Source organism: Danio rerio, chromosome 4 (genome assembly GCF_052040795.2).
Source record: "Danio rerio strain M-AB ecotype USA chromosome 4, GRCz13ab, whole genome shotgun sequence".
NCBI classification, from domain to species: Eukaryota; Metazoa; Chordata; class Actinopteri; order Cypriniformes; family Danionidae; genus Danio; species Danio rerio.
Window position 1 is genome coordinate 24,735,590 of NC_141024.2, and position 13,485 is coordinate 24,749,074.

Genomic DNA, 13,485 nt, shown 5'->3' on the forward strand with positions numbered 1-13,485 from the left:
TCACTCCAGAGGCCTTTCCAATCCAGGAGGTTTCTAAGGTCACTCCAGAGCCCATTCCAGTCCAGGGGCTTTTAAAAACCACTCCAGAGCCCCTTCAGATTTACCAAATAACACCTTCTGCACCTTTATACCAATGACTGAAATAAGCGCAGTTAGAATAGCAAAATATGTGGAAAAAACATTGCTATTGTGGGACTATGTTGTATTGCAAAATGAGGCAATTCAATTCTAAATTTAAATTAAAAATAATTCACAAAGTAGAAATGTTTAACAACAATATTTTGTTATGGTTACAACTGAATTAGTCGCAAAAGAATTGTATGAGATGGTAAATTAAATGAAACCATAAAGCAAATGATAGTTCTCAGCTTAGATGTAAAAAGATACCTGGAAGGGAAGCAATGGCCCCAAAGAGCCTAAGCAAAGAGCCAGAAAGAAAAAACGCACAGTGTTTTTTGTCTTTTCTTTGACCATGTGACCAGAAGACAAATGTCAGACATTCAAATTGACTAATCAGCAGAATAGAGCTTCAGCAAATAGTGACCAAACTGCAGACATACACACATGCCAGCTTTCTGGCCCTGGGGTCTCATTTATAAATCTTTGCGCAAAAAAACTTTGCCTAGAAGTGAACTTATGGCAAAACACATTTTTCATCACAATCATATGACAAAGGACATGGTTCGCAATAAAAACAAATGCCTATGATGATTATCAGCCTTTCATCTGTGCCTAGTCTTGTGTTTTGGCTTCTTGTCTTTTACCCTGTCATGTGGATCCCCCCTTTTTCAACAAAAGCATCACTAGGATTCACTACATTGACTGTCATTAAAATCTACCGACATGCAACCTAGGGATCTTAATTGTATGGAAGGTTTTAATGAAACATGAAGAGTTCACATTATGACAAAGTTTTAAAGGTGCTGACAGCTTAATTTTAGATTTCTTTTGGGAATTAGGGATAAAATAAAGATATTTGGGACTGCACTGCACGTGTGGAAATCTGCTTTAGCTTCTCTCCACGGCTAATGGACTTTATAAAAGCTCAGATTTTTCAACTAACCTTTCAGTGTGTCTCTCATTGGTGAGTGTGTGCTGTTGGCCAGGTGAACACAGCTCTTCAGACATGCTTTACACTGATGAACAAAGTGAGTCCTGTGACTCACACACACTTTCAGCTAGTTAACACACACATACATGAGTGCACACACACACTCTGTCTCTCTCACTTCTCTTCAGTCTCTCAGTTCACCATTTTAGTCTGAAAGCTGCTATTATGTGCAGTGTAATGATGATGAATCTGGTGTGTGTAAATATTTAAAGTTCTGATCTTTTTTCGGAGACAACTAGTTAAGCCACTTGTGTTATATTGTTAGATTCTTACTTCATTGGAGCATATCCTGTTGAGCAGTTGAGGAGTGGCTGTTTCGCTTCTTCTATTTCCAAGCTCTGACCAGGTGAACCTCACAGGAAAATATCCAGATTGTATGTGACTGTAAAAATAATGAAATAATACAGAATAAGAAATAAAATCAAATTTAGGATATTGTGCACAAATGAAGTACAATGTCACTAGATTACAAAATAAATAAATAAAAATTAAGAAAACAATAAATAATTAAATAATTCATGAAATTAAATCAACAGTAATTAAGATTGCAAAATATACATACATACATGCATTTTTTTTCTGGTTTTCAAGTAACACTACTAGTTTTATCTCCCATATATTCTCCACACATCATTTTCAAGACACATTTCTGTGTGAAATGTTATTGCATTTTCCACATTTCTGCTGGTAAAAGTTCCAAATCAATAAAACCCCACCTTCTTTCAAAGGGAGTTTAACCTTTAATTACACTGTCAATGATAACATCAACAGCAACAATAATACTTCACATTATTATTATTATTATTATTATATAAGTCATATGTCATAATATACATGTCAGTATAATCTGTAAAGCAATCAGTATATTCAACACAAACTCTTCCACAAAGCTATAAATCATAAATAATGCCCTATTATTATTATTATTATTATTATTATTATTTATATGTATATAAATAAATATACAAGTAAATAATTAAGTAAATAAGTACATACATACATACACACACGCACGCGCACACACATACACACAAATAAAAAAAACAATAAAATAACATAAATAAACAAATACTCCTCCCTGAACTGCCATTTTATCGTTGTGTAGGGGTTTGAGTGCCAGAGTGATCCTTATGTTGCGTTAACACAAGATGTGAATAAAACGTTAAGCACGAGAAATTTACTTGTATGTTAAGTCAATGCAATTGACACGATTAGACATCCGGTGGTGCTATTCTCATGAATGATGCAGATGAATGAGATTTAAGTCGATGACATAGCATGAACTGAGCATATAGCTATAGTGTCCAGATTTGATCCCATACCTGGCCAAGCTCAGCCCGAAGGAGCAATGTGGGACCAGGTGGTGGGTCTGCAAGAGAAACCGTAAGGGGCCAGTGCATTGTGGAACAAAGGGTGGTCGAAGGACAGGACCACAACAACCTGACTGTCAGGCACAGAAACTGACACTTGGGACATGGGATGTCAGCTCACCGAGGGAGAAGGAGTCCAAGCATGTGAGGGAGGTTGAATGGTACCAACTAGAGATAGTCTGGCTCAACTCCAGACACAGTTTGAGCTCTGGAACTTAACTACAAGAGTGGCTGTAAGCATGTGGTGCCTGTCAGATGGTGGGAACCGAAAGTAAAAAATAGTCAAGTAGTCAAGCTGAAGAAGGAGTCCTACCGGGCTTGGTTGACTGGTAGAACTTCTGAGGCAGCTGCTGATTACCACCAGGCCAAGCATGCTGCAACCCAGGTGGTTGCAAAAAAAAAAAAAAAAAAAACTACTACTGGTTGGCCTCAAAGAGATTCAGGCAAACCGTTCTGCACTTCAGGAGGTGGAGCAGTTCCACACCAACAGCAAAGCAATGGTGGTGGATGAGATCTCTTGGCTTGGCTGACAAACTTTTACAATATGACACCTTTATAATACACATGGGACACTGGACCAGCTCTATAACCTCACAAGTACGCTAGATGGTTCATGGGAGTATCACTAACAAGTCCAAGGCTTTTAACTGTGTCCCTTGTGAAATTCTGTGGGGGGTGCTCTGGGAACATGGGGTCGTAGGTACACTGTTAAGGGCTGTTAGGAATACTTCACATTGCTGGGAATAAGTCAGACTTGTTCCTGGTGCAGGGTTGCCCTTTTTCACTGGTTGTGTTCATAATTTTTATGGACAGAATTCCACGGTGCAGCCTAGGAACAGAGCGGATTTAGTTCAAGGACCACAGGATTTCATCTCTGCTATTTGCAGATGATGTTGCTATGTTGGCTTCATCGGACAATGACCTTCAGAATGGTGCCAAGTATGATATGACAGGGATTAGAATCAGCACCACCAAGTCCGAGGCTATGGTGTTCCACAGAAAGAAAAAAAAATTTGAAAAAAAAAAGCTGGCTTGCCCTATTTAGGTTTGAGGAAAGTCCTAATCCCAGGTGGAGAAGTTCAAGTCTTGGGTTTTGTTAACGAGTAAGGAAACAATGGAAAGTGAGACTGACAGGTGGATCGGTGCGGTGGAAGCAGTAATGTGATTTATATAACTGTCCGTGGTGGTAAAAAAGATGCTCTTGATTTACCAGTCAATCTACATTCCCACTCTCACCTATGGTCATGAACTTGGGGCATGACTAAGAGGACAAGATCTCAGATAAATGTAACCAAAACTCACTTCCATCAATTCGATTGACAGGGTGCACCCTCAGAGATAGGGTGAGGAGCACTGTCAGCCGGGAGGAACTCCCAGCAAACTGAGGTGGCTCGGGCATCTAATTCTGAAGCCTCCTGGTCTCCTACCTATCCAGGCTTGTCCTACCAGGAGGAGGTCCCATGGAAGACCTAACACATGCTGGAGGAATTATGTCTCTTGACTTGCCAGGGAACACCTCAGGGGTCCCTCGATTGAGCGGAATAAAGTGTATGGGGAGAGGCAAGTCTGGGGTTTTCTCCTGAGACTGTTGTCCCACAAATTGGCCCCAGAACAGACTTATCAAAACTAAAAACATAAAATGAGAATTCTATAATTTTTAAAATAAAAAATAAATAAAATAAGACATCAACAAATAATGTTAAAAAAATAAAATATAAAGCAAAAAATAATGGAGTAAAGAAAAACACAACTATAAAATTAGTGGCAATTAAGATCCTTGTAAAACCCAGAAATCAAAATGAGCTTTATAAGTGGTTTACTTGCATTACACTGACACACACATGAAAAAAATAGCATCTTCCAAAAAAGTAAAAACACACTTCACCTTTAAAGAGCACAGACTGCAATAAAACTGCAATAGCACCAATTAAAAAAAGTATATTTGTGCAGAAGAACAGATCACGTGTAATTTTTTCCGATGCGAGTAACCTTTAAGTAAAGCAGGCTGCTGTTGTTCGGTTGGAGAGAGGAGATAGGTAACCTTTTCTGATATCCTAATCTGATATTTGAGGATGGATGAACGTAATACTTTGTCTACTACAAATAAAGTTCATGCTCCTTCCTTTGAGAATATCCTGCTGATAAAATGACAGCAGTCACACACACATATATTTCTGTACAAAACCAATGCGTTTAGGTGTGCGGATTGAACTTATGATGATGCCTGCATGTGTGTGTGTGTGTGAGAGAGAGGCTCAGCTGGTGAGATGCTGACAGGAGCAGCGCAGGCAAGAAAAGGGTGACCCAGAAAGCAGAAAAAAAGAGGTAGAAAGACACTGTGTTATTTTTAGATAGCAGTATAATGATGACAATTCTTCTGAGAGGATGAGTGAGAATGATAGAGAAAAAAGACACTTGTACTCTTTCATCCTCAGAGTGTGTAGTAGATAAGTAGCTGATATGAGGAAAAAAAAATGAATGAAGCATTGGAAAACACCAGCAAGGGAGTGTAGTAATATTATTTCCTGTAATAATACATTACACTTTTTCTGGTGTTTTTCAATTCTTAGTTCCCTACTTTAAAGGACAAACCATGTTTTATGGTAATACAATACAATACAATACAATACAATACAATACAATTATATTATATTATATTAAATCACTTTTCATAACAAAAAAAAAAGATTTTTGTGTGGGATAAATTTTCTTCATGAGATCATCAATTTCAATAAAGAACCTTGATTTTAAAAGTGTACCACAACTGTATTGTAATTGATTTTGATTTTTTAATATCAGGTAAGTTCACACTTTGCTGAATCATACACATTACTCGTTTTTGATTGCAGAAATTATTTCAGCAAAAACAGTTACATATGGTTAATTAAACTGTGGACACTGAATGCTAAGAATGAAATGTGGAAGTGTAAGTTATTAAGGTAAACTTGGTTTTATATTCACACATTTATTCAGTGACAACTTGTGACACACTCCCTATATTGTTTACCATGGCACTTTGAATATTCGGTCTGAAATAACCTGCAAGTGTGACTTGAAAACAACATTAATAATGTCTATTTGACAGTGAACAATGTTGTACTTTGATAGTCATTGGCTGCTAATATGATTCCATTGGGAGGGTGGTATCGCAAATGGACCTTTTAGATGAATGCCGCTCACTTTAACGTTAATTTTGAACTAATAATGTGTGAATGAAGCAACCAACCAACCAACGAACCAATGAATGAACCAACCAACCAACCAACCAACCAACCAACCAACCAACCAGTTAACCAACCACTAACCAACCAACAAATTAACCAACAAACAAATTAACAAATTACGAATAAACTAACCAACCAGCCTGCCAGCCAACCAACCAACCAACCAACCAACCATCCAACCAACCAACCAACCAACCAACCAACCAACCAACCAACCAACCGCCCCTTTTTAAATGACATAAATAATTGAACTGTATATATCATATTCGATTCAGAGCTTTATCTCCAAAACTACGAAAAAGTTTCAATTAAATTATTTGTCTTCTATTCTCTGACTGATAGAAGGGATTTCTCAAGTGGACCAGACAAATGTCACCACAAGATCAGTAATTTCTGCTATTAATACTATAGTTGTGTTTTAAAACCATGACAACAAATCTTCCTATATCTGACTTCCTTTAATCTCTGAATTCTGAATTTATTACGGATGATTTCTTACATTATCATAAATTTATATCTCACAATTATGATTATTTCCCCCATAATGCAGAAATTTCCCAAACTCCTCATTTTTTATTTACCTCAGAATTTTTATCAGAATTTTTCATTTATTTATTTCAATTCTAAATTTCTACATCAGGCTTCTGAATTTGTATAATAAGATAAGATAAGATAAGATAAGATAAGATAAGATAAGATAAGATAAGATAAGATAAGATAAGATAAGATAAGATAAGATAAGATAAGATTATGACATTTCTGCCATCAGAATTGTAATTTTATATTTTAGAATCAGATTTCCCCCCTTAGGCTTTCTGACGTTTTCCTCATAAATTTCCATTTTTAAGATGAACTTTAACCACATTTATGTGGTATGCTTTATTTCCAAATGGATTTAACCAGCAAAGGAAAAAAAGCTTTTATTACCACAGGGGTCAGTTCACAGTAACATCCGCTCTGTCCACCCCTCAACACGCTGCCTGGTCCCTCCTGTGCCAAGTCATGTAGGGTAGCGGACCGCGCCAACATATGACAGCACAGGGGAGTCCTGCCAGAGCGGATGAGCCAGTCGGGCAGAACCTTGGGGAAAAAAAAAAAAAAAATCTGAGAGGGAGATTTACACAGAGAGAGAGAGAGTATATTGGGGTCTGGTCCAAGCCCAGCTGGAGGATATAAAAATGGAGGGAAAAGTCAGAAAAAACAAGAGGCCAACTGAAAGATACCCCCCTCCCCTACATCATAATCCCACATTTAACAATCAGTATGAAGTGAAGGAATGTGAATTGGACTGTTGCATGGAATGTTTACATCATGTGACTGTTCAGACAATCTCAACTAACCAAGAAGCTCTCCTGAGTTCCATCAACCCACCAATCAGAAATCTGAGCTTATGTCTTGCAATTTTGCCGTTGGTCCTCAGAATTCTGGATTTATATCTAACAATACTGACTTTTACCCTCATAATTCTGGATTTATATCTCACGATATTGACTTTTCCCCTCATAATTCTGGATTTATAGTATGCCTCTCAGTTTTGTGTAATGAGTAATGCTGAATTTATATTTTGCAAATTCGACTTCTCCTTTCTACATCTAAATTTTTCAATTCTGACTTTTTGATGCAGAATTCAGATTTTATATCTCCTATTCAGATTTTTCATTTCTTCAGAATGCTGAATTTATATCTTGTTATTCATTTTTCCCCTGATAATTTTAACTTATATATCATATTTTTTTATTTAGTATTTTTTGCTCAGTATTCAGAAATTATATTTAGCAATTCTGAGTTTTTCCCTCATAATATATACCTTATGTCACGCTTCGTAATTCTGGATTAATGTCCCACAGTTGTGATATTTGTGCTTTAAGAATTCTGAATTTACAGCATATCTCTTAATTCTGACTTTTTATTTATTTAGGATGTTGAATAAAAATTTTGCTCTTGTGACTTTTTCCTCAGAGTTCAGAATTTATATTCTGCAATTCTGACTTTTTTTCTTCAGAATTTGGAATTTTTATCTTACATTTTTACTTTTTTCCCCTCTCAATTCTATTATTCAATATTCAATGTATATCTATAAATAATTTTTCTTGAGTTCCACTAAACTATCATTCTAAACATATCTCACAATTTTCACTTTTTCTTCGTACTTGTGACTTTCTTTTCCCAGTGATGGGTTGCATGTGGAAGAGTACCTGCTGCGTAAAACACATGCTGAAAAAATTGGTGGTTCATTCCACTGTTGTGACCCCAGATTAATAAAGGGACAAAGCCAAAAAGAAAATAAATAAATGAATGAATGAAGGAATGTATGACTCACACAATTCTGATTTTATTTCTTTTGAAACTTCATTTATATCTTGCTATTTTTTTTTTACTTCCAAATACTTTTTACTTTTTACTATATCTCACAATTCTGACATTTTCCTTCAGATTTCTACATTTACCTCACAATTAAAAAACAATCAGTCAGAATTCTAAAAATATCTCACAATTCTGACTTTTTTCATTTCTTCAGAATGCTGAATTTAGACTCTGACTTTTTTCTTCATAATTCTGATTTTTTTTTCACAATTTAGTTTTTTTTTCATAAGAATTTAAAATATTTATCTCACTATTTTAACGTTTCTTCTCAGAATTCTAATTTTATATCTATAAAATTCTCTATTTATATCTACAAATTCTCACTTTTGCCCTATGAATTAATCTTACAATTGTGATTTTTTTACCAGAACACTCAAAATTTATAAATCGCAACTCTGACTGAACCAGGCCAAAAAATAAAAATAAATAAATAAATAAATAAATATTAATACATAATTAAATAAATTAAATTAAGTAAAACCCACTCTCTTCCAAATGAGGGGAGGAATATCAAATGGTCTAGTTTGTAGTCCTGTGATTGTTTAGAAGAATAAATTAATTAATTTCTCGATTTCCACCAAACCACCAACTACAATAAATACAATTTATAGACAAGTTACAAATAAGTTATAAATAAATTCTCCATCTAAAAATATATTTTGCAATTCTGACATTAAAGACTTACACACATACATTTACTGTATCTCACATTTTTGACCTATCCCTTTAGAGTTCTAAAAACATATCGTGCAATTCTCACTTTTCCCCTCAGATTTCTACATAAATCTTACAATTCTGACTTTCTCATTCAGAATTAAAAAAAATAATAAATCATGCAATTGTGGCATTTTCCAGGACAATTCTAAAGTTACATTTCACAAGCCTGATTTTTTTCTTCAGAAGTCTTCATTTATATTTTGCAATTCTGACTTTTCCCCTCAGATTTCTACATAAATCTCACAATACTGACTTTCTCCTTCAGAATTAAAAAAAAAAAAATATATATATATATATATATATATATATATATATATATATATATATATATATATATATATATCTTGCCATTCTGACATTTTCCATCACAATTATAAAATTACATCTTACAATCCTGAATTTTTCCTTCAGAAATCTGACTTTTCTTTAAAATGTCCTAATATCTCCCAATCCTTCATTTATATCTCGAATTTATGACTATCCCCTCACAATTCATAACTTATATCTTGCAATTCTGACATTTTCACTCAGAAAAGTTATGAGAAAATAGGAAACAGGAAACAAAAAAAAGAGGCCAACTCTAACAGATACACTTTCTTTCCATCCAAAACAACGTGAAGGAATGTGGATTGGACTATTGCGTGGAATGTTAGGCTTGCGTCATGTGATTTGTTCAGACAAACCCAACACACAAGAAGCTCTCTTGAGTTCCACCGACCCACCAGTCAAAACCTCCATTGTCAACACATCAGCCAACACTGGTCACCAATAACGTCAGCCTCACTTCCACATATCGCCGTAGGGGTCAAAGCAGAAAAAGCGGATTAACGCTCGGGTAGAGGATGAAGTGTTTTCTTTCATCTATGGTGAGGTGTAGATGCATTCAAATGCATGCACAACTGTGAGTGTGTGTGAGCGCGGATCTTTATTCTCTCGAGTTCAGTTGATGTGCATAAATTTAACATATGCCTGAAGTCAGCAATAACAGACTGAAAGAGTGATAGGAGGAAGGAAAGAAACAGAATGATGGACTGATAGTTGGAGGAACAAAGGGCAAGATTTCATCTGAGATCGGCAGATGGGAGGAATAGTGATGGACTTGTGAGAGACTGACAAAGCACACATTTACAGAGAGGGAAAGAGAGAGAGAGAGAGAGAGAGAGAGAGAGAGAGAGAGCGAGAGAGAGCGAGAGAGAGAGAGAGAGAGAGAGAGAGAGAGAGAGAGAGAGAGAGAGAGAGAGAGAGAGAGAGAGAGAGACTGGGGGATAATTTGTATTCCAATCCAGACACCTTGTCTTTTTCCTTGGAATAAAAATAAAATAAAAATAATAAAGTACAAAAAAATATATCAATATGGTACATGAGAATGACTACAGTATAATCAAAATATAATACAATCTCAGATATCAATGTCATGCTTGAAAATGTACTAATTAAAGTATTAATTAGAAAATTAGATAATATAAAAACAGTGTAATATTTCAGTACCTTGTGTTTTAAAATTAATATTTTGTTTTTACATTTGTCTCAGGGCAGCCTTTCCCAAAACAAAAGAGTCTGCCATGTGTTTAATAATCGCAGTCAGTTTAAATGACATTTGTTTTATAATAATGAGTTCACTAAACTTGAAGAACAACAAAATGCATTCCACAGTTTCAATGCAGTAGGATTTTTTTTTCTTCTTCAAGGACAGACTGTCTATCACTGTCAAATTGAAAAAAAAAAAAAAAAAAACCCAAACTGAAACACTAACTGCCATCTAATATATGCATATACCAGATTCCATTTTTATTCTAAATCAAGAATTGATTTTTAATCAAGCTGTCTTATACTGAAAAATGTGATTCAAAGATGAATCCTTGACTTTACTACACTTTTATAAGTTCAGTGGTTGTAAACAATTTATTTGGGTTGAATTTAAAGAAACAAATTAAGTTGAATATTACTGAATTTCATTTGTTTGTTTAAATTTAACTCATATAAATTGTTTGCAACAGCATTTTTTTTTCAGTGGACAATGGTGATTACATATTTTACAAAAAGTACGACTTTTGAGTTGTTTATTTTCATATTTGCCAAAAATTAACCTTACACTCAACTGATATAAAGGTGAAATAGAGGTAGAAAATCTGTCACTGGGGTGGTACCTTTTCAAAAGCTACACTTTTGTGCCAGGTGGACATTGGTTCTTTTAGGGAGCATCTTTGAACCTTTAAGATTAACTTTTGTAGCTTTAAGGTACTATGAGGTGCAGATTTGTACTTTGTACTGGTATTAATGTTTCTTAAAATGCGTTCGTTTAAAACTCAAGACCGCAAGAACCGAGGACTGAATGTTTTTGCATAGCTAAGGTATCAGTATCAGTTGTTTCTATGTTGTTAAAGGCAAAGTTCATCCAAAAATGATAATTTTCTCACTATTTACTCATCCTCAATTGGTTTCAAACCTTTTTAAGATTGTCAATTTTCTGTTAAACACAAAAGAAGATATTCTGATAAATCCTAAAATCCTATAACCATTCGCCGACATCCATGGTAAGATAAAACAAATACGATAAAATTCAAGCAAAATATTTTTCAAGAACATGTGAAGGGTGAGTAAATAATGACAGAATAATTTTTTTGGGGTAAACTATTATTTTAAGTGTGGTTTCTAAATGGTAACACTTAAAAATAAAGGTTCTCTGTTGGGATCATCTGGCCAACATCTAAGTGCTACTTTTGATGCTGCATCGGTGCCACTTCTGTATCCACAGGAACAAAAATTACTAAAAAGAATCAAACAAGCCCTTTTTCGTTACTCTTAAGTTATTTTTAAACCTGATGTAAAATCCCCTTTTCCAGTACAAAATGCTCTTCCCAAGCTTGTGTCCATACGCACATATTCACACCTCCTGTCTTTAATCCAATCATTTTCACTATTACGGTGAAATTGAATTCAAGAGCAACGGATGTATAAAGGCTGTCCTCCTACACGCAACGATCTGTATGAACATACGCACACCAACATGTACACATGCCCGGAGAGAGCTGTTCAACAACAGGCCTCATTATCCTGTGGTGACAGCCATTTCAGATCTCATCTTTGCACTGCAGAGGTGGGCCAGAAGCCTCATTTGAAGTGGCATTTAGATATTTTTACTAGGATGGCTATGATACTAGGATAGAGATGCCATGAACGCATGTACAATTACATATTAGAAACAAAATGAGCCAAGAACCGAACCTTGAGGAAAACTTCAATAAATAAAATTCTAGTATACAAACATAGAACTCCATAAAACAACATTACATATGTACAAATAATTACAATTCAAGGCTTAAAGTGCTGTATCTAAGTTTTGACTATTCTAAAGCATAAAAATACCATAATATGATGTTTTCAGAAATTGAAAAAAACCTGCTAAGTGAATATTCTTGTTTATCTAAAAAACAATGCTTAAGTCAGACATTCTGCTTTGAGTTGATTGCCAGAACGACTGCATTTGTTTTGGTACAGTTAAAAGCACAGAATAATGCACTTACTGCATTCCAACAAAATGTTAAGGTTTTTAAACTAATTAATACATATTAAACCTCTTTAACATCATTAAATGAATCACTGATATGTGTTGGCTTGCAGTGAGTTCTAAAGTTCTAATTTTCAATTATTTTCTCTTATTTTCTATTATTTTCTCTTATTTTTTATTTTCTGAGGTGCTATCGGCTGCTGCTTTCAGTAGTATGGCAATAAATATTATGTAAATAGGCAGTCAAACTCACATTATCAGCATTTAACACTGAATAAAGCACATGAGGTGTACCTGCGGTAAACATTGTCAGTTTATCCTGCACCTTTAACAATTCAAATTATGTTCACTTGTCCCAAAAAATGTACATTTCTTCTGGTGAACACAATCTAAGATGATTTGAAACAGTTAATGGGCACCTTTCATATATAAACTCGCATAACATTCATTCATTGATATATCTTTTTGTTTATTTGATCATAATTTGATCCATTAGTAAATAGAAATAGAAATGGGCCAATAACACAACTTTGAGGAACACATTTCAGTAATTTATATATAGATATAATTCCAGTCTATACATTTTAACATGTAACTCTACATAAATAGACCCCCCATATTTTATTTATTTAAAAAAAAATATTAATGTCAATTGCTACTGTCAACAATTTTATTATCAATTTTCTTCAAAATTATTTTATTTGTATTCATTATTTTAAAGAAACTCATGCAGGTTTGAAACTTGATTGTGAGCCACCCAGCTATCCGAACACTCCAACAAATCATATCTCATCTACAAGCTAAATAAAATAATAATGCTGTCTCTGTTTCGAGTTTCTCTTGTTCATTTTAAAAGCTATGTTTCGACCAACTTTTCCTAAGCGTGCGTACATACGCACACATTCACACCTCGGCCTTTAATCCAATCATTTTCGCTATCACAGTGAAATTGACTTCAAGAGCGATGGATGTATAAAGGCTGTCCTCCTACACACAGCGATCCATATGAACATGTGCACACAAACACACACACACACATGCACGAGGAGACCTGTTTAACAACAGGCCTCATTATCCTGCAGTGACAGCCATTTCAGATGCTGTGCTCCCATGCAGAAAACCAGCGGTCTGTGAGAGCCTGTGTATTCTTGCAGTGGGTAGTTTTCAAGCTAACACACACACATACACGCT

At 34.8% G+C, this 13,485-nt stretch overlaps 1 protein-coding gene across 1 annotated transcript in view; it reads right to left on the reverse strand.

The window, feature by feature from the left end:
- Nucleotides 1-13,485, reverse strand: part of celf2 (cugbp, Elav-like family member 2) — a 439,402-nt gene that overhangs the window by 286,468 nt on the left and 139,449 nt on the right. Inside the window, exons 6-7 of the mRNA XM_087246193.2 lie at nucleotides 6,633-6,785; nucleotides 1,385-1,493 (exon numbers count right to left, since the gene is read on the reverse strand). Coding sequence (XP_087102319.1) covers nucleotides 1,385-1,389 — 5 coding nt within the window. The 5' untranslated portion in view covers nucleotides 1,390-1,493; nucleotides 6,633-6,785. The remainder of the gene's footprint in view (nucleotides 1-1,384; nucleotides 1,494-6,632; nucleotides 6,786-13,485) is intronic.